The sequence below is a fragment of the Ceratotherium simum genome, chromosome 22 (genome assembly GCF_057802395.1).
Source record: "Ceratotherium simum simum isolate JZ-2026a chromosome 22, ASM5780239v1, whole genome shotgun sequence".
NCBI classification, from domain to species: domain Eukaryota; kingdom Metazoa; phylum Chordata; class Mammalia; order Perissodactyla; family Rhinocerotidae; genus Ceratotherium; species Ceratotherium simum.
Genome location: NC_141921.1, coordinates 342,565 through 361,675, shown reverse-complemented (window position 1 = coordinate 361,675; position 19,111 = coordinate 342,565). Strand labels below are relative to the sequence as shown.

Below are 19,111 nucleotides of genomic sequence, written 5' to 3'. Positions count from 1 at the left end.
TGGCTACAAGTTAAACAGATCGATAGTACCCCCGGTGGTGGTGGGGATAGGAAACACCTGAAATGCTCAAGCACTGCTACGGAAGTACGGATACCACACTCTGGAAAAGAGTTTGGCAGTATCTTCTTACTCTGTGATTCAGCAGTCTTCCTCTTGGGCACGTATCCAACAGAAATGTGTACCAAAAAAACATGCACAGGAATACATAGAACACCGTTATCTGTAATTGCCCAAAACTGGAAACAAACCCCCAAATGTCCACCAGTAGTACAATGAATAAGTAAATGGTTGGTATACTCATGCAATGGAATCTCATACAGCAATAAAAATATACAAAGATTGCTACCTGTGGCAACGTGGTTGAATCTCACAAACAGGGATGGCGGAAGGTGGCACAAAGAAAGCATACTGAATGGTTTAAAAATTAAAAATCAGGCAAATCCTATGTCTAAATGGATAAATCTGGGTAGCAATTTTATTTGGTGGGCATGGTGTCTGGAAAAGGGATGAAGGGATTTATTTTTTGATCCGAATAGGTATGTTCACTTTGTGAGAATTCACTAAAGTGTTTATAGTCATACGTCACTTAACAACAGGGATATGTTCTGAGAAATGCGTCATTAGGCGATTTAGTGATTGTGCGAACATCATAGAGTGTACTTACACAAACCTAGATGGTATAGCCTACTACACACCTAGACTACATAGTACTAATCTTATGGGACCACCGTCATGTATGTGGTCCCTTGTTGACCCAAACATCGTTATGTGGTGCATGACTGTATTTAAAATTTGTAGTTTTTTAATGCATGTCACACTTCATTGATAGAGTTTATTAAAAATTTCAAAGGGAGTAAAAGCTATTGAGCGCTGGCGCTGTGCAGCTCTGCGCTGGGCGCTGGATGCAGACATGAGTACAACACAGTCTGGCCATCAAGAGTGGAGTGGAGGAGGTGAGTGGTTTAATAGGTGATCAGAGAAGTCACTTGATAGGAAGGAAATAAGGGTATATCAGCGCACAGAGGAGCAAACTGTAACTCAGCACCCTTGCTGGCCACATTAGGTGCTTAATAAAGTTAGTTCCTACGCCACCTCGTTATACTGATAATCATGGGTCGTCAAGAAAGGGAGAAATCACATTCAGAATCCTCTTTTTCAGTGTGTAGTACATGTTAATGATAAAGATGGCAACATATTTTTCTTTTTTGGTGTTTTAACAGTAAGCTTCTCTTAAACAGTGTGTTAGGTAGAATTCCATCCTCCTCAGCTAAAATTAGATGATCAGTTATTGCACTCTCCACAGAACATTAACAGAATGTTAATATGGGGAGTTTCTCTTGTATATGTAACCAGGGACTGTAAGCCCCTCCATCACTACTTTGGACCGTGTTATGGACCTCGTGTCTGTGCCCCCCCCATTCATATGTTGAAATCCTAACCATCAGTGTGATGGTATTAGGAGGTGGGGCCTTTGGGAGATAATTCCATCATGAGGGTGGAGCCCTCATGAATGGAGATAGTGCCCTTCTAAGGAGAGACACAGAGCTTGCTCTTTCTCTCTCTGCTGTGAGGACACAGCAAGAAGACAGCCGTCTATAAACCAGGAAGAGGGCCTTCACCAGAACCCCACAACACTGGCACCCTGCTCTCAGACTTCCAGCCTCCAGAATTGTGAGAAATAAACGTTCATTGGTTAAGCCACCGAGTCTGTGGTAATGTGTTGTAACAGCCCACACTGACTAAGACAGGTACCCAGCCCCACAGAAAGAGGACGAAATGAAGAAGAGGGAAATAACACCTGCGGGCCTGCCAGAAATTAGGCTGTAGGTCGGCAGGCAGGTGGCAGGATATGGGAGGCCACGGGAAGATGAGAAGGACCAGCTAACTTTGGGGGACAATGCCCAGTGACAGCACAGCAGGTATTCTGGGCCACTGTGAAGTTGAGGGCCTGGCAAGTGGTAGCTGCTTCGTGTCGTCTCCTCCCGTTGCCACCTCTGGTCCATGCTGAAAAAGGCCTGCTGAGTCATTGCTCCAAAGAGCTCACCAGGAAACAGCACTGGCTTGAACACATTCTGGGTTTGCCTAGAGATGCTTTGAGATGGTCAGTTGAATGTTATTTTTTTAATCATTTAAAAATTGTTTTCTTTGAAATACAGAATTTAGTAGAGAAAACAGAAGAGTGAAAAATAATACGAATATACAGCATATATCCAACAGAAATGTGTACCTGTGTGTACAAAAAAGCATGTTCAAGAATACCCATTATACCATTCCAACAGCCTAATGGTTGGACAAAAGCATGATTTCCAGAGCCAGACCACCTGAATTCCACGCCATCACATACTCTCTCTGTGATCACGGGTCACTAACTTAACCTGCGGGGTCTTGCTGATGGGCATCATAATAGTAGTTGTGAGGATTAAATAAACTAATTTAGGGAACAGCCCAGTAGTGGTTGGGTTCACGTGCTCCAATTTGGTGGCCCGAGGTTCATGGGTTCAGATCCTAGGCGCGGACCTACACACCACTTATCAAGCCATGCTGTGGCAAGTGTCCCACATATAAAGTAGAGGAAGATGGGCACAGATGCTAGCCCAGGGCCAATCTTCCTCAGCAAAAAGAGGAGGATTGGCAACAGATGTTAGCTCAGGGCTAATCTTCACCAAAAGAAAAACAAAAGCTAATTTACGTAAAGCACTTAGAACAATGCCTGGCACCCATAAATATGACACTCGTATTAGCTATTACGATGGTGATGTGAGGAAGACCTAAGGCTTTCAAGGGGGCTGGGGCAGGACCGGGAGTGAGTGGCTGCAGCCGAGGTGGAGGAGAGCTCTGATCATCAGGTCAGAGGAAAGAGGGCCTCAGTGAAGAAGCCTGCTTGGACCAGACGGGGGAATTGGTTCCTCCAGCCAGAGGCTTGTTAGTGCCTCTGTTGCAGCCGTGGTCAGTCAGCTGTGTACCAGTGTCCTGGGCTCCAGGGAGATGGTAAGCTCTTTGAGGACGGTGACTATGTTTTTTCAAGTGGTTTTCCCCTGCATTGCTGAGCACAGTGTCTGGTGTAGAGTTGTGCTCAGTAAATGTTTATCAAATCGAATCCTACTGAATGGAGGAGGGAAAGAATATTCCTCAGGGCCTACATGTGCCAGCACTGTCTGTTCAAAATAAGATTGTCTTTTATGCTTTTACTTTGAAATCATCACTTCCCTTTTACAGACGAGGCTCAGAGGCTCGGGAAGTCAGCCCATTTGACAGAGGTCGGTGGAGGTGTCTGGAAGCATCTCCATGAAAGCCAGTGCCGTTTCTAGCTACACCCATTCCCCAAGGAGCCTAGGGCGGACACAGAGAAGGGAGAGCAAAGCCTGGCCGGGGCTGCTATCCCCAGAGGGTGGGCGTCGAGGGCAGGGGCCTAGGTGGAGGAGGAGGGCTGAGTCTGGATCTCTGCTGCTGCAGAGATGTCCTTTCCGCTGCAGTTTTTGCCAATGTTTCCTCATGGGCTTTTCTGTAACTCATTTTTGCTCTCATCTTCCATGCTGTTTATTTACCTAAGGCTTTGTTCTCTTTGAAACGATTTCAGCCACATGTCAGTCATTGTGTTAAAACCCTGGCCCTTCATCCTGCTCAGGTTTTTTTTTTCTCTCCAGCTGCTCTGCATATTACTTAATTGTCAGAGCTCCAGGCCTGACGCTGTCCAGTGGTGGGGTTGCCTTACACTCTGACCCGGCTCCCACGGGAATGCGGGAGAGAGAATTGGGGTCCACCTTCAGGATCTATTTTTCTTGTCTCCTGTGTCTGAAGCTTGGGGCAAGGTTAGATTAATCAGTCTAGGTGTGGTGGAGTCCTGTGACCTCCCGGGGAAACCCTAGCCCCATAGAAACTTGGCCTGGTTTTGGCTCTCAGAGTGAATTCCAGGCTTTGAAGAATCTGTCAATGTTCAACTAACCCACAAAACCCCAGGAAGTTTTTGATGGAACCGAAACTCACACCAAGGGAGGAGGTGTTGAGCTTGGCATCAGAGGCTGGGGAGAGAGAGCCAGCCTGCTAACTAAGATCGTTTTCTCTGAAATTTCAGACCTCTTCCCTTAGTTCCAGTGTCCTGGAGAGTCCCTCTGAGCACGTCCCGTCCCCATCCTGGAGCATCTCATTGCTCTGCTCTGCCTTTAGGGGATTGTCAGGGCTGCTGCTTCCTTCCTCCACCTTCAAGGAACCTTCAGATAATTTTATAAATGAGACCTTTTTTCTGGGGGCAAGAAAAGGTTGCTGAAGGAAACTTGGTCCTGTTTTCTCCCGGGAGACATTGGACATCGCCGTTTATTGAGCACTTCCTGTGTCCCAGGCACGAGGCAACGTGCCTTGCATGGAGGGTGACCAGCGTTCCAGTCTGCTCAGGACTGGGGGGCGGTTCCTGGGACACTGGAGGCACAGTGCTGAAACCGGGAATAATGACCCTGTAAAGTCAGCACCTTCATTCCCACCTTACACCTGCGAAAGCGGAGGCAGGAAGGGGCAAGTTAGCTTATTGAAGGTGGCACAGCACATTTGTGGTGCTGCTGGAAGCAAACACACATCTGTCTGACTTCAGACCCAGAGATTTCCATCAACCCAGGTCTTTAGAACCCAAGGCTCCCTCTCCTTCACACTGTGTAGCCCAGCAACCTTGTATCATCTGGCAGTTTCTCTCTCCTGTGTCTTTGTTTTATGGTCTCTTTTGTCTCAAGGTCTACCTGAAATGCCTTTCCCTCCCTGCCCTCCCCCTGCTGACTTACATAACTGCTTGCCTCACCTCCTTCAGGAGGCCCTCCCTGACCATCCAAGCTAGATCAGGAGTCAGGGCTCTAGACTTCCACTAGATTTATTGAGATCTGAGTCACTGGCTGTCCCATACTGTCTTATAAGTGTCTGCCTGTATATCCTTCCACCCCTACTAGACCAAGATCTTGTAGAATGAAAGGAAACAATTTCCATCGTTAGATTTCTAGCTTGTAACACAATGCCTGGCTTAAAATTGGGGATGAATAAATAGCTGCTGAATTAATTAATTTATAAAATATCAGTAGACAGTGGTGTGATTTAGAGTCACCATTTTAGATCTATTTAAGGATTTCTTCTGTAAGATACATTTGTGGCACTTGGACCAATTCTCTTAATTTTGGTTTCTTTATTTTAGAAAGAAAGTAATTTTTGTGAGTTAACTTGGCTGTTTGGATTGGATTTCAACCTGACCCTTTACCATGTCTAATGCCTGCGAGTGAAAAATTGTCTTTAATGAGGTCATAGATGAGAATGTCCAAGTAATCTAGAGGCTGTGTTGAGGTTAGGAAGAAAAGAATTTCTGAAATCAAGTTTTTGCTTTGTCTTTACTGTGGATATTGCTAGTGTTCTCTAAGTCTCAGATTTCTAAGCTATTACATACTAGCCTACCTTTGAGATTTGATCTTTCTGGGTAGAAGGGAGGAACAGAGGAGTGAGGCCCAGTTATCTGAGGGTCTGTTCTTTGTTCTCTGGCCCTCCTGAGGCTCTCGTGTTGGCTTCTGATTGGTGCCAGTCGTGGAAGAGTGTAGCATTTAGACAGAAATGACAAATACCATCGCCGAGGTGAATTGCAGTATGAATGGTGCTACATGTTATCATGGCATTTAGGGATATAAGCAGCTTTTGGTTTATTGTCAAAATGTTTAAATTGTTAGCCTGGTTTGTTTCTATCACCTGGTACCTCATTTTCCTTATTCCGCTGAGCCCCCCATTATTCTGTCATCAGTTGTGTACTCAAGGACAGAAAACAAATGTTCCAATCAATCTAAGTAAACTCAAATAACTCTGGCAAAGCACACACCACGCTTAGTGCCTGAACTCTTATAATAAGCCCTGCTGTTGACACCAAGATTGAGAGTTGTCAATAGTAACAACAATGGCAGAAATATATTGAGTGAACTGTGTTTCAGACATTGTTCTACTCAATCTTCACAGTAGCCCTATGGGCTACACACTGGGATCATTCCAGTTTTATAGGTGAGGGAACTGAGGCACAGGAAGGTTAAGGGATTTGACCACCTTGCCAGACTTTAAATCAGGCAGTCCAGTTCTAGAGCCCTCATTCTTAACCATTATGCCCTAACTGGTTCAAATATCTCATAACAGTCTGTCCGCGTCTCATTTAGACAAAGACCTTCCTGGGTCTGCGGGGGGTGGAGTTTTGGGGGGGCGCGTGGTGGTAGTGTCAAGATGTGTAAAATTTCTTTATAGATTTATCACATAGGATTGTTTTACAAGTAAACCTAGTCTAGGATTTAGAGTGGGTGAACTCTAAACCGCATTTCTTTCAAAGCCAAGGTGATGTTTCATCAAACATAGGATCACAGAACCCTTTTCAGCTGTTTCGCTCCCCTTCATTTGTTGGGCCTGGGTGAACCCTTTGGGCTTGCTTTAGTGGCATTATAACAATAAATCCTGAAAGAGGTCTGAGTTCAGCTGTGCTGTCTGTGAATACTTAGAATTCTTATAAGTAGTTGAAAAGAAAGGCGCTAGTTTCTGTGGGCTCCACGAGATATGGAGTTGGGTAGGTCTGCGTGTGACACCCTCTTGCCCCCTGTAGCTCTGAGGGACCTTGGACAGGTTACTTGAAAAACTGTGGTCTCATTTTCCCTATTAGTGAAACAGTGTGGTAATAACTGCCTCTCAGGATTGTTATAAGAATTTAATACAATAGCATTTGCAAAGTGTCAGGCACAAAGTAATCATAAGGATCTTAGGACCTTTACTCTCTACCAATGAGTTGACAATTCTAAACAAGGTGTGCTGTGAGGCTCCAGTAATAATTTTTACTATTACCCATGAGTTGTCACTCAGCGCTCTTTGGTGTCCTTCACCATTAGTCATATTGAAGACACAGAGCATTTGTCCATGATTAAATCTGCTACCTCTATCTAGAAAATGTCTTGTGCTTTACTAGTATGTGTCTTATGGCACACGTATTCATTCATTGATTAAACAAGGACAACAACAAGAATCAGTGAGCCACTGCAGTGTTGACCTGCCCTGGCCACAGTTTGTTCATCATCTAGTAGAGGGAGTCATTTGTAATCTGCAAACAAATTACAGCTACAGTGATAGAAGCTGTATAGTGTCAGGGGTGAGGTACAAAGGAAAGAGGCTTGGTGACTCTTCCTGGCTGGGTGCCTGGGGGAATGGGGGAACACGTGGTCAGGAAAGGCTTCTGATCAAAGAGCTGAGTCTTCAATTGGAGTTCATGTTCCCCAGGTAGATTGTTGGGGTAGATTGTGTATTTTGGAAAGAATATTCTAAGCAGAAGGAACAGCATGAGCAAATGTTCAGGGCAGGGACAAGCAAGGCACATTCAGAAATAAGTAGAAAGGCTCTACACGTGTGCCAGACACTTCTGTAGTACCTGGATTGAATAGCTCCATTTACTGAGTACTGGTATGTTCCAGTACATCTCAGCTAATCCCCACAGCAATTTTGTAAGGTAAATATTGTCATCCAGAATCTTCAGATATGGAAATGGAGGTTCTAGAGATCAAGGCATTTGCCTGAGGGCTTGTTAAGGGGATTCAGGCCTAAGTCTGAGGACAACATAAAACAACAATAATAAAAGTAGCAAGCATTCATGTCATGCTAGGCATATTCTAACCTGTGTTGTCCAAGATAGTACCACTAGGCACATGTGACTATTTAAATTAATTAAAATTGAACAAAATAGGAAATTAGGTTCCGCAGTTGCATTAGGCACATTCAAGTCCTCAATTGCCACATGTGCCTGGTGACTACTGTAGTGGACAGTACAGATACAGAACATTTCCATCGTCTCAGAAAGTTCCATTGGCCAGCGCTGGTCTAAGCACTTTATGTGCATTAACATATCAAATCCTTTTAACAATGTTATGAGGAGGATACTGTTATTCAAATTGTACAGTTGTGGAAAGTGAGGCAAAAAGAAAATAAGAAACAACCAAGGTCACGTGATGAATGAGTCCATGTTTTTAAGCACAAGACTATAATGCCAACCCTATATATTATATTCTGTATGACATGAATGAATATCAGTGAAAAGAATAGAATTCAGTGCCGTCTTGTATGTAGACTGGGGTTTGGTCCTCTGCAAGGAAAATGTCTTCGATATGATTCTTACTCTTCCAGGAGCTTACAGTTGGTGCAGGTTTTGCATCCATGGGGCTGGGGGTCTCCAGAGAGCCTCCTCCCCAGAGACCCTATAAACCTCTCAGCCTAGTCAAGCAACTCATGCGATGGAATTTATTAGTCAGTTCATTCTTCCAAAAGGCCGAATCGAGAGTCTCAAGTTGCTACAATCCTGGCTAATGTTCAAAACCATTCTCATCTTTTTTTCTCCTTCAGAGAAGGGGTCTGAGGCTGTTATTTCAAGGGGATCTTTTACAAGATGACAACACGTTCATAGCAGACCTTTTCATTTTTCAAACATAGGGAAAAAACTTCAGACTAAGGAGACTGAAAATTCTAGTTTGAGCCCTACTTCTGCCTTTAAGTAACTAAATAAACTTGACTAAGTTACTTCACCTCTATGAAATTCAGTTTCTTTAACTTGGATCTGGAAATAAAATAACACGTATCACAGAATTTTCTAAAAGCTAAATGAAGGGTACAGTGTTTGAGGATGCTTTGCAAGCTATAAAGTACTTTATGTAGCTATTAAGTATAAGATAATTATAACACAAATGCTAGAACTTGGGATGTTTTTGTTCTATATAACCCTTTAAATTTTTCAAAGAGGTGTGGTTTGATAAATTACAGGATAACCTACTCTTAATCATATGTGAAGTCTCTTTTTTCTTTTACATAAATATTGGATATTCAATAAGTGTTTGAATGGAATGATGGATGGTTGGTGGATGGGGGAGAGGGAGGGAGACAGCACAGAAGGGTAAATAAGAGAGTTGTTGATGAAATTTTCAATTTTCCTTTTTCATTTTGTTTTAAAACGTGTTCCTTGATATGAATTATGTTCTTGTGTATGTTGAGGAGTAGGAGTCATTAAATAAGAGGCCCTGAATTGATTCATTGACTCAGTAAGCTTGTTTTTCTGCTATTTGTTTTTTTTCATTCAGCAAAAATTTATTGAGCAGCTGCCATCAGCTGAGCATTGTGCAAGTTTCAGGGAAAACGTAGTGGAATAACTCACGATTTTTTTTGGTGCCTATTTCTTCAGCTGTTAATTTTGCCCTTTAAACTTTCTGAGGAATGCCGAATAAACTGACACTTGTACCATCATATGCAGGCCCCAGCAGTGCTGAGGGCTGTGCTTGTCCACATCTCGCCTTATGAACTGTTCCCTGACATACAGGTGCAGCACGTGGCTCCTCTGTGGATTGTGAGATGCGTTATTCAGAAAGGAGGAGGCTCCTCCTGCCCTTCGGTGCTTTCCTTGCTTTGGGCCTCCTTTCTCAGGATGGCCCCTCCAAGCCCCACACGGCCAAAGGAAAAAGGAGATATGTCAGCTTTTGGGTTCCTGGGGTCTCACAGTGGGCGTCAGCTATGCGCTGCCTTTCGATCGAGTCGACGCTGGGCAGAGTGTAGAGAACCTCTCTTGAGGGGACATTGGGCCAGACCTGCCTCTCGCCGGTGCTATGCAAGCCTGGCCTGAGGTTGTCTAAGTCTCCTCTGCACCTGAGAAGAAGGTAGGATCTTGGGAGGCGTTTTTTCTGCCCTCCTGTTTTTAGGAAGGGAGACACTTTACCTGATATTTTAGAAGAAGCACTGTGTATATTGTATACTGAGAATGGCTGAGAAAAGACTCCATTTGCAATTCATTTCTCTTGTTGTGGACATGAGGGAACAATTCAAACTTGCAGAGAGTTTGTGGCAGAATCGGGGCCAAAATTCAGATTTTCTAACTCTAAACCCATGGCACCTACTGATGTTCCATGGTGAACTGACACTTCCAAATATATTCCTTTATATAAGACAATTCTAATGTCAAGTGAGGGAGTATAGAAAGAAACAGGCTTTGGAATCAGACAGGACAAGGTCAAATCCCGGCACTGCTTCTCATATCTGTGTGACCCTGGGCAAGTTACTTAAACACTCTGATCCTTTGCATCTGTTGAAGAGAAGAAAGAATATTTATGTTTTATGGATGTTGTAAAGATTAAAAGAGACAATACTTAAAGAACTTATCACAGTATCCAGCCTATCTTAGATGCTTGATATGTTTGCTAGAAAGAAAGAATATAACTGTCTCTTGAAAAACAGTTCAGATGATGTTGATGTTGGTGATGGTGGTGATGATGGTGAGGGTCATGGTGGTAGTGGTGACGGTAACATAGCTACCGTTAAACAAACTTTTATTTTTAAACATTTCTTCAGTATCAGCACAACCATATGATAATGTTATTTTCTTCATTTTATAGCAGGTCTTTCTGTCTCTAACTTCCATTGTTTTCTCATTATAACACACTATGCATTATATATGTGAAACCAATAAATGTGGGTCATCGTTAGGAATTCCTAAACTTACTTATGACACTGTGGGTCAGCAGTGGGTAACCCTTTTTCTATCAAGGCTCTCAGGATCGGTATCTTAAGACCCTGATATTTGGAGAGATACAGATAAGTAAATGTCAACCACCTGGTTATTGAGATTTTATTCTGGAGAAAAGCCTAAGAACCAGCAGTTTGGAATCAGACTATCTGGATGTGAATCCCAGCCCTGCTTCTTGTGAGCTGGCTGTGAGGCTCTGGTGAAGTGACTTCTCATTTCTCAGCTTTGGTTTCCTCATCTGTGAAATGAGTCTGATAAAGTACCAGTCAAATTCAGTAGTTGTAAGAATAAAGTGAGACGTGCAGGGCGAGAGCATGCAGAAAGAGCTCCGTGAAAATGAGCTCATATCTAGGTTTCTTCCTGGCCACCATTCCTTATGCCCTAGATGGGGACCTTTTTCACTCAGGGTCCACCCAAAAAAACAAACCACTCTAAGTATATAAAAAAGAGGGAATGTAATATACAAAAATGGTGACCCATTGATGAAGGAGCTAAGAAGGGCTATGTTCTCTGTGAAGCAAGCCAAGATCAGCAAAATGAAAGCTATTGCTACCCCTAAGCTGGAGGGACAAAGGAAGGAGGTGTTGGTACTGGAACCCACAGGGAGTGGACACCAGCGGATGTCGGAGCCACGGCAGACCTGTCAGCAGCGCTGCAGTTGTAGAGGAGCAGCAGCCGCCTGCCGTTGGGGAAGAGTGAGAGACCTCCTCTGGCTTTCCACTTCCCTCATCCCTCAGATCTCCTGGCTGGGCCGGCTTTGGCTGACGTGGAGTCTGGAAACCACAGGCTGCTGGAGCAGTCCCACAGTGCTGAGCAGAGCAGGAGCCTTGGTGAAAGCCCTCAGGCCCAGGACTCTTCCAGGCTCAGTCCCAGACCTCCGTCACCTCAGGACCTGACTACTGTGCTAGCCACTGAGAAAGTTTGAAAGAGTCTTACTTCCCCCTGCTGCTGTGCCTCTGAACAAGAGCAGAGGTTCATAAGTTGCTGTGCTTGGAAAGGTAGAATTTGGAAAAAGCGTTGGAAAAACCTAGAAAGTTGTTGGAATGTAAGAGGCCTGTCAGTGGCCCTCCAGATCTTCCTTCTGGACAGGCCCGCTTACTGAGCAGCCAGTGCCTTCAATATCTGGGGATCTGTAGCCTAAGGAGACACTCCCACCCCACCTTTCACCTAGCTAACTCCTGCCAACTCAGCGTAGACCCACCTCCTTGGGAAACCTCCCCACGGACAAGTTCACCCACCTGTGCAGCTCCTCCTGTCCTGTACTAATCTGCCACCTTGAAATGCTCCATTTAGGTTTCTCTCTCCCTCCCAACAGACTGAGAGCACCCCAAGGCCAGGGAGGTGTCTCTTCATCCTCGCACCCCCAAGTATTCGTGCTCTCAGTTCTGGCTCTGTGCTAGCAACTGTGCTGGGTTCCCGGCTGCTAGGCACATGGGTAAGGCAGTGCCAGCTTCCTGCAGGTTTTAGGAGAGGGAGACGGTGTATGATTGTTTTAAATGACCCATGTCTTGTGTGCTAGGGAAGTCCAGGGGTGCGTGAGAACATTGAACAGGGAGGCTCCATCTCTCCTGGAGGATCAAGGAAGCCTTCTGAGGAAGTAATATTTGAGTTAGGAATAAATAGGAGTGAGCCTGGCAAAGAGGCTGAGGAACGGCCTTTCAGGTGGAGGGAGGAGCCATCGCAGAGGCCTTGCAGTGGGAAGGAGCATTGAGCCCTGGAGACGGAGAGCAAGGGTGGCGTTGCTTGGAGCTGAGGAGGTCAGCGGGAGCCGTTCCCTCCTGCCTCCCGGTCTTCAGGCCCTGCCCTGAGCGCCTGCCGCCTCCTGCCTGTGCTGTCGTTAGGAGTCGTTGCATGTTTGCGGTTCCCACATCACATCCCATAGAAAGTGCTTGTTGGATATTTGAATAAATGACGGACAATTCTAGGTTCTAAACAGTCTCTCTAACTCTCCCGTCACATTGTAACCTCACTTGCCCAGCAAGTATCGAGGAACGCAATCTGTAGAGAAGCCTGAGTTTATACCATTTATGGGAAACTCGCTGCTGTCTGGCATTCTTTTAACAGAAACTCACTGTCAGTCACCCCCAGCCTTTACACTGAGAGTTCTGTGGTAAGTGGGGTAAGTGGCGGTAGGAATGGTGACCTAGAGATGCCAAACACATTCATCATCTGACAATTCTGTTGCCTTCTTTGAGATTGAAATGTGGTGTGTTAAACCAGACTCCATCCAGCTCTGTCCTTGCTAGCAGTGTGACCTTGGACAGGTCACTCAACCTCTACATGCGCTTCGTGTCTCCACTGGTGTGTGTGGCATTAATGATATGCGCTTGACAGGCTTGATATAAAATGAAACTATACCTGTAAATGTTTAGCGTCATGCCTGATGCCTGCTGCTTTTATTATTCTAATTACAGCTACTATTCTTATTACAATGTTGGATGCTATACACTGACTAGAGTAAAGCAAAAACCACACACGTTTCCTAGCTTCCTCGCGGCAGGCAAGTGTGCTCTTTTGGTTTCTGTTTGAGACTGGCCTACACATGGAACTCTTTCTCAGTGTTGTTTAGCTATAAAAAAGAGTGTTTTATGTTTGTTTTTAGCTTTCTTTCCTCCTTTTTTTTTTTTTTTTAAGAGGATTGTGTTTTGTTTTCCTTTCTCACAGGAGTGATTGGAGCAGATGTGAGGGGGCACGGCCTCGCCTGTGAGGGACAGCCAGTGACGTCACGGCTGGCCATTATCTGTGGAACATCTTCTTGTCACATGGGGGTGAGTTCGCCAGGCCGCGGGCGGGGCCCCGCACTCGGGGGAGGGCAGCCCGGGAGGAGAGCCGAGCGGCCGGCGCCTTCATCCCTTAGCTCCTTCCCATCCTAACCCCTGTGCCTTGTCCAGCTGGAAGCCCAGCCCTCCCTCCAATAGCCTTGCTTAGATTTGCCAGATCTTTTTCCAGGGGCCAAATTCTTAAAAAAGTGTGAAAGGGGTTACATCTGCTTTTGACATCACCCTGGCTGGGGAGCCCAGCATGAGGGATAAAATCGGGTCCAAAGATGGCAATGCCTCACTCCCAGACTGATCTGTCTCTAATGGGCAGCTGAGTCTTCTCTGTAGAGGGGTGTCTGTTTTCCTTGGCCGCTGAGCTCTCTCTCAATCCATATAAATCCATCTCCCTGGGAGCAGCCTGATGATCTATAGAATTAGGCTGCATATCGTGACTTCAAAAGAACACTGATAAGCAATTTTCACTTTGTTAATTTTTCTCCATGAATTAGTGGAAAGGCTTTCTCCAAGATTGCAGTTAAAATTTAGTGCCTGCCCTAAAATTTATATCTTCTTTAAATGCATGAGTCTGAAAGCATTCCATTTCGATAAGTACCCATTTCTACCGTATTTTTATTTAAAAGTCATTACTCTGTTAAACTTAGATGGACGACTCCTTGGATTCTTCCCAGATGAGTAAAATAGAGGGAAGACGGGGGCGGGGGGAGGAGGAGGAACATAACTGGGGGTGGAGTGGGGAGATGAGCAAGGGTTAGAGGAGGGTACACTCCAGAACAGCGTCACTGCGGCTGTGGAGGGAATCCTGTGTGATGAGCCTTTTTTACCGTTAAGTATTTTGGTTGAGTAAATATTGATACATCTTTACTGATCCCCTGTTCTTGTGTCTGGAGCTGTGCTAAACCTTGGGGACATAAGGATGACATAGGGCCTCCCATTGATGAGATAGAATTATAACAAGTATTATAATAGAACACAAGGCCCCAAAATATAGATTCAGATCGAACTTGTGACCCTGAGCATCTGTTCTGTGCCAGGCATTGCGCAAGATGTTCTCACATGCAGCTTCCCGCTTCAGGGCGATGGTGGAGCCAGCCCTATTGGTTTCCAATCCCAGTTCCTCCACTTACTAAGTATGGCCCCTCGGGCAAGGCACTTAAGCCCTCTGAGCCTCAGAGTCCTGTCTACCAGATGTGGAGCGTCACCGTACACGGCTCAGCATGTTGTGAGGGTGAGATGAGGTTGTGTAATGGGCTCCACAGAAAGCAAGCGCTTCACAGGGTAGCTCCTGGTCACTACTACTGGTGTTGTTGAGCAGAAAGGAGACAGTGACTGACTCTGCCTGGGAGGGGTCCAGGGTTAGGGCATCTTCCTGAGGGGACATGTGTGCTAGACTTTGAGGACACAGATTTCCTTGATCCCCCCTCCCCCCCAAAAAAGTTTTCCTTTTATTTGTTTCTCTGGGCAAAGTCTCAAATGGAACTTCTTTAAATTTAAAAATCCCAGCCTCTTTCTTCCCCTCAGCATCTCTGTTGTGGGGCTCAGCTGTCATGAAAGGGAGAGATCACCAGAGGCCTAGGGCCACCTCACAGGGGGCGCCCACCCGGGCAGCCAGCCTACTTCCCTTGATGTGAGTCTACACTGGTTAGCTTGTCTTAACTGAACACTGATTTCAACCTATTTAAATCATCTACTGTTTCCAGAGGGACACAGCTAATCTGGTTTCTCCTGTGAAGTCTGAATTTCAGGCACTATTACTCCACTCAATTCAGATTTCTGAGCAGAAGGAAATCCAAATGAATGTGAGTGACTCTGTGACATCCCCGCTTCTCAGTCCCCTCGTCTCTTAATGGGGATGATACTGCATTTTCCTACAGTAGCCATTTGACAAATGAGGCATCCTTAGGCCTGGAAAAGTCCAGTGCTTTTCCCAAGGTCACAAAGCTGTTAAGCTGGATCTAGAACTCAGATCTAGCTCTGTCTGATTACCAAGCGCATCCTCCTCGATGCCTCACTGTGTTGTGCATGATTATAATGTCTCCATAGGGGAATGGAGACAGCACGGGCTTCAGAGTCATCCAGATGTGGGTTTGAACATCTGTTCGTGCGCTTTTTGGCCGTGTGACCTGAGGCAAGCTACTTAACTTCTCTGAGCCTTAGAGTCTTCATCCATCACATTGGGGGTGATGATGCCACTCTCACAGGGTCGCTGGATAACGTGAATTACATACATGCATACCTAGTACATAGTAGACTCTCAGAGATGGTGGGGATTTGTATTACACTCTCCTTACACTCTCCTAGTGATAGAAAAGGCCCACAGGAACCAACTGTGTGGGCTTGAACGAGTTTGATGGGCAGCTGCAGTTGCAATGAATGAGGGCCATAAAATGCCAGTTTATTATGGTCCTGTTGTGCTGGAAATAAATCCCCACCCCCACCCCGCTTTGTACTTGGGAGTGGGAAGGGACCTTCTGGGCCAGGGGATTACTCACCAGCTTTCATGTTCTGTGCTAAGGGCGAGACTGCGGTCGTGCTGGCATCAGAAAGCGCCTTTGATCTGGCTCAGGTGCTGGGCACCCAGTGAGCCAGCAACAATAACACCTTTGTGCAGGTCTGAGGAAACACTCCCAGGGAAACTCAAGGACCCCCTTTGTTGTGGTTCTGGCAAGTAAAACCACCACTGTCAGGAAAAATTCACTAAACAGAACACAGGGACGGGGGCGGGGGGGCTGTGGGCTTTTCAAAAAGTGGTTTGCAACCTGGTCTGAAGGATTCTCTTTCTTCCTGTCTGCTCGTTGCTAATGTTTCTAATTCAGTAGGTTGATTGAGTCAAAATTCCCAGGTATGTTTTGTGCTTGATCCAGGTTACCTCTCTCTAGATCACCCAAAATGAATGAATGAATGTCTAAGGAAGCGAATATTGGTAAATACCTGGAAGCTCCCTACCCCCAGGTCCCTGTCACTTCTAAGAATCTGGAGAGAAAGCCTGAGATTGAACATAAGACTTACTCATCAGGCCTTTGATATTTCAGAAGATACAAGTGTGGGCTGCGCATTATCTTCTTTGCAGATGATTTAATTAACAAGGAAAAAAATACTGTTCTTTTTTTAACTCCATGAAAGCAGAGCTGCTTGTTCAGAGTTAATTACTACCAAGTCACCAAAACCCAAGATAATACACAGCAGGGGTTAGCCGGAGGTTGAAAAGTCACGGGGTCAGATGGAGCTGATCCTTGCATTATTCCAGCACCCCTTTTCTTGTGCTGTAAAGTCGGGTTGTAACTTGGCAACTTGTCATCTAGTTAGCATGTCGGATGGAGAGAGAACCCTGGGAAGGGGGTGAGGAAGTATTGGAGAGGTAAGGTTTGAGCAGAACAATTGTTGGTGAGAGCTGAGAATTACATCCGCATCTTAAATTGCTCAGAACTGAAGTTTCTGCAAAGTCTTAGGAAAATGTGGGGATGGTGGTTCTCTGTCACTTAGTGGGCATGGAATCTCAAGACAGAGGCTTATATGCTGGCCTCACCACTTACTGTGTGAGTTTAGGTAAGAGACTTCATCTTTCGGTGCCTCAATTTCTTCATCTGGTAAATGTAGGCTATAGTATTTAGCCATAAAAGTTGTCTTGAGGATTAAGTGAGGGTAATCTTTCATGGTAAACAGCTTGGAACTGTACCTAGCACAAAATACTGTTAAAAAGGATTCATTAAGGCTGGAATGTTCCAGGTGGTCATGGATTAGAATTAGGGACATCAGGATGAACTCATGTTTAGCGTAATATAGGTACAGATGGATACATATAGAAATATTTATAGACATATATAGGTATGTATGTTTACTAACCCATATACTACATTTATTTCCTGGCTCTGACGGCTGAGAGGGCCTAGAAACAAGAACATCCCAGCACTAGTTGTTACAAGCACACCCAGTGCCCAGATCTTTGTATCTAATACCATTCTCCAATAAAAAGAACCATGACTCCTTGGAGAAATGGTTGATTCTAAGACTGGGGCAGGAAATAGACAAGATAAGCCTGGAGCATCTTGTAGCACCAGAAAGTAAGGAAATGCTCAAAAAACAAAGAAAATGATGGGAGTGTCAGGAGCCAACTGAGGGAACTCCCAGGGGTCACAACTGGAACAATTTGAGCAGCAAAATAATGTAGCGTTGGATTATAACCCGAAGTGTAACGTAAATATTACGAGTCCATACTGATGCAAATATGAACAACTAAAGAAATAAACGAACATGAGAGACACATCTCCCCATGCAGAAGAATTCCAAATAATTTATGTGGGTATTCCCCCCTCAGGGAGGTGGAGCGTAACTCCCACTCCTTAGGTGTGAGCTGCACATAGTGACTGCCTTCCAAAGAGGACAGTATGAAAAGGGGGAAAGAGAGTAATTTTGCAGTGGAGACATGTGACAAACACTTCCTCAGCCAGGTGATCAAGGTCAACATCAACAGTGATAAGTCGTGGTGTTAATATGTGCCGTTGCTGTGATGTGATGAGAATGACACTTTATCTTCCTCCCCAAAACCTATAACCACAGTCTCATCTTAAGGAAAACATCAAACAAATCCCAGTTCAGGAACATTCTACAAAATACCTGACCAGTGCACCTCAAAACTGTCAAGGTTGTCAACAGACAAGGAAAGTCTGAGAAGCTGTCACAGCCAGGAGGAGCCTAAAGAGATGTGACAATTAAATGAAAGGTAGCATCCTGGATGGGATCCTGGAACAGAACAAGAACATTAGGTAAAAACTAAGGAAATCTGAATAAAGTGAGGCCTTTAGTTAGTGATAATATATCAATATCATTCTGTAATTGTGACATATGCACCTACTGTCAGATATTAACGACAGAGGAAACTAGTGTGGGGTATATGGGAGTTCTCTATACTATTGTCACAACTCTTCCATAATCTAAAACTATTCTAAAATTAAAAGTTTATTTTAAAAAAATCATTCGTTAAATCATTCAGTCATTAAGAAAACGTTTTCTTCTATTTGGCAGGCTAAGTGCTAAGGATATTAAGATAAAGTGTCTTCACTGAGACAGACAGACAAGGAGGAGATAAGTGCAACGCAGAGTGGTAATTACTAGTAAATGTATGCCAAGTAGGATGGGAATATGGAGGTGCCTGCTCTGGTCTTTAGTAGACAGGGAAGTTTTCCTGCAGGATGTGATGTTTGCAGGATCCCGGTTTCCCCGCACCCACTGGGACATTGTCCCTGCCACCCAGTTTCAGGCACGAGGCCCTGTCCTCACTCGTCTCTACTTTGGTTTTGTCGTCTTTGTCCACAAGACCACACAGCTGACTTCCTCTGCAGCCTGGAGGGGATGTGGGTATGTCCAGGCCCATTAGGAGCACCACAGGGAGGGAGAACCGCCTCGTGCTTTGAACTGATGATTTTCTGTTAGCAGGATGCCACGGCTCAGAAGACAGTGGGCAAGTGGGACCAGTTTCTGTCTTGGTCTCTGTCACAGGTGACATTGGCAGAGGTTGCAGAGAGAGGCAGAGAGGGAAGGCAGTCCATAAGGTACAGATAGGACCACTGTTACACCTACCAATGAAAGAATCAGAGTACCACGCGTGACGTGCCCTGCTCCTTCTTCATCCACCAGGACCGGCTGCTCTCAGCCCTCTAGGAACCAGCCTTCTCGGGAGACTCTGTACTGAGGCCAGCCCTGGGCCCTGCAGTCACATATATTGAAAACAGACTATACGCTAGACATCGATTTGCTGAGGAGAGGGTTCATGTGGTTCCAAGAGCAATAAGACACTGATCATGCT

At 45.1% G+C, this 19,111-nt stretch overlaps 1 protein-coding gene across 7 annotated transcripts in view; it reads left to right on the top strand.

Annotated features, from left to right (window-relative positions):
* FGGY (FGGY carbohydrate kinase domain containing) overlaps positions 1-19,111 on the top strand; it is a 395,835-nt gene that overhangs the window by 210,684 nt on the left and 166,040 nt on the right. For all 7 annotated transcript variants that reach the window (XM_087445838.1, XM_087445839.1, XM_087445836.1 and 4 more), the window contains one exon: positions 13,196-13,299. In XM_087445838.1, coding sequence (XP_087301964.1) covers positions 13,196-13,299 — 104 coding nt within the window. The remainder of the gene's footprint in view (positions 1-13,195; positions 13,300-19,111) is intronic.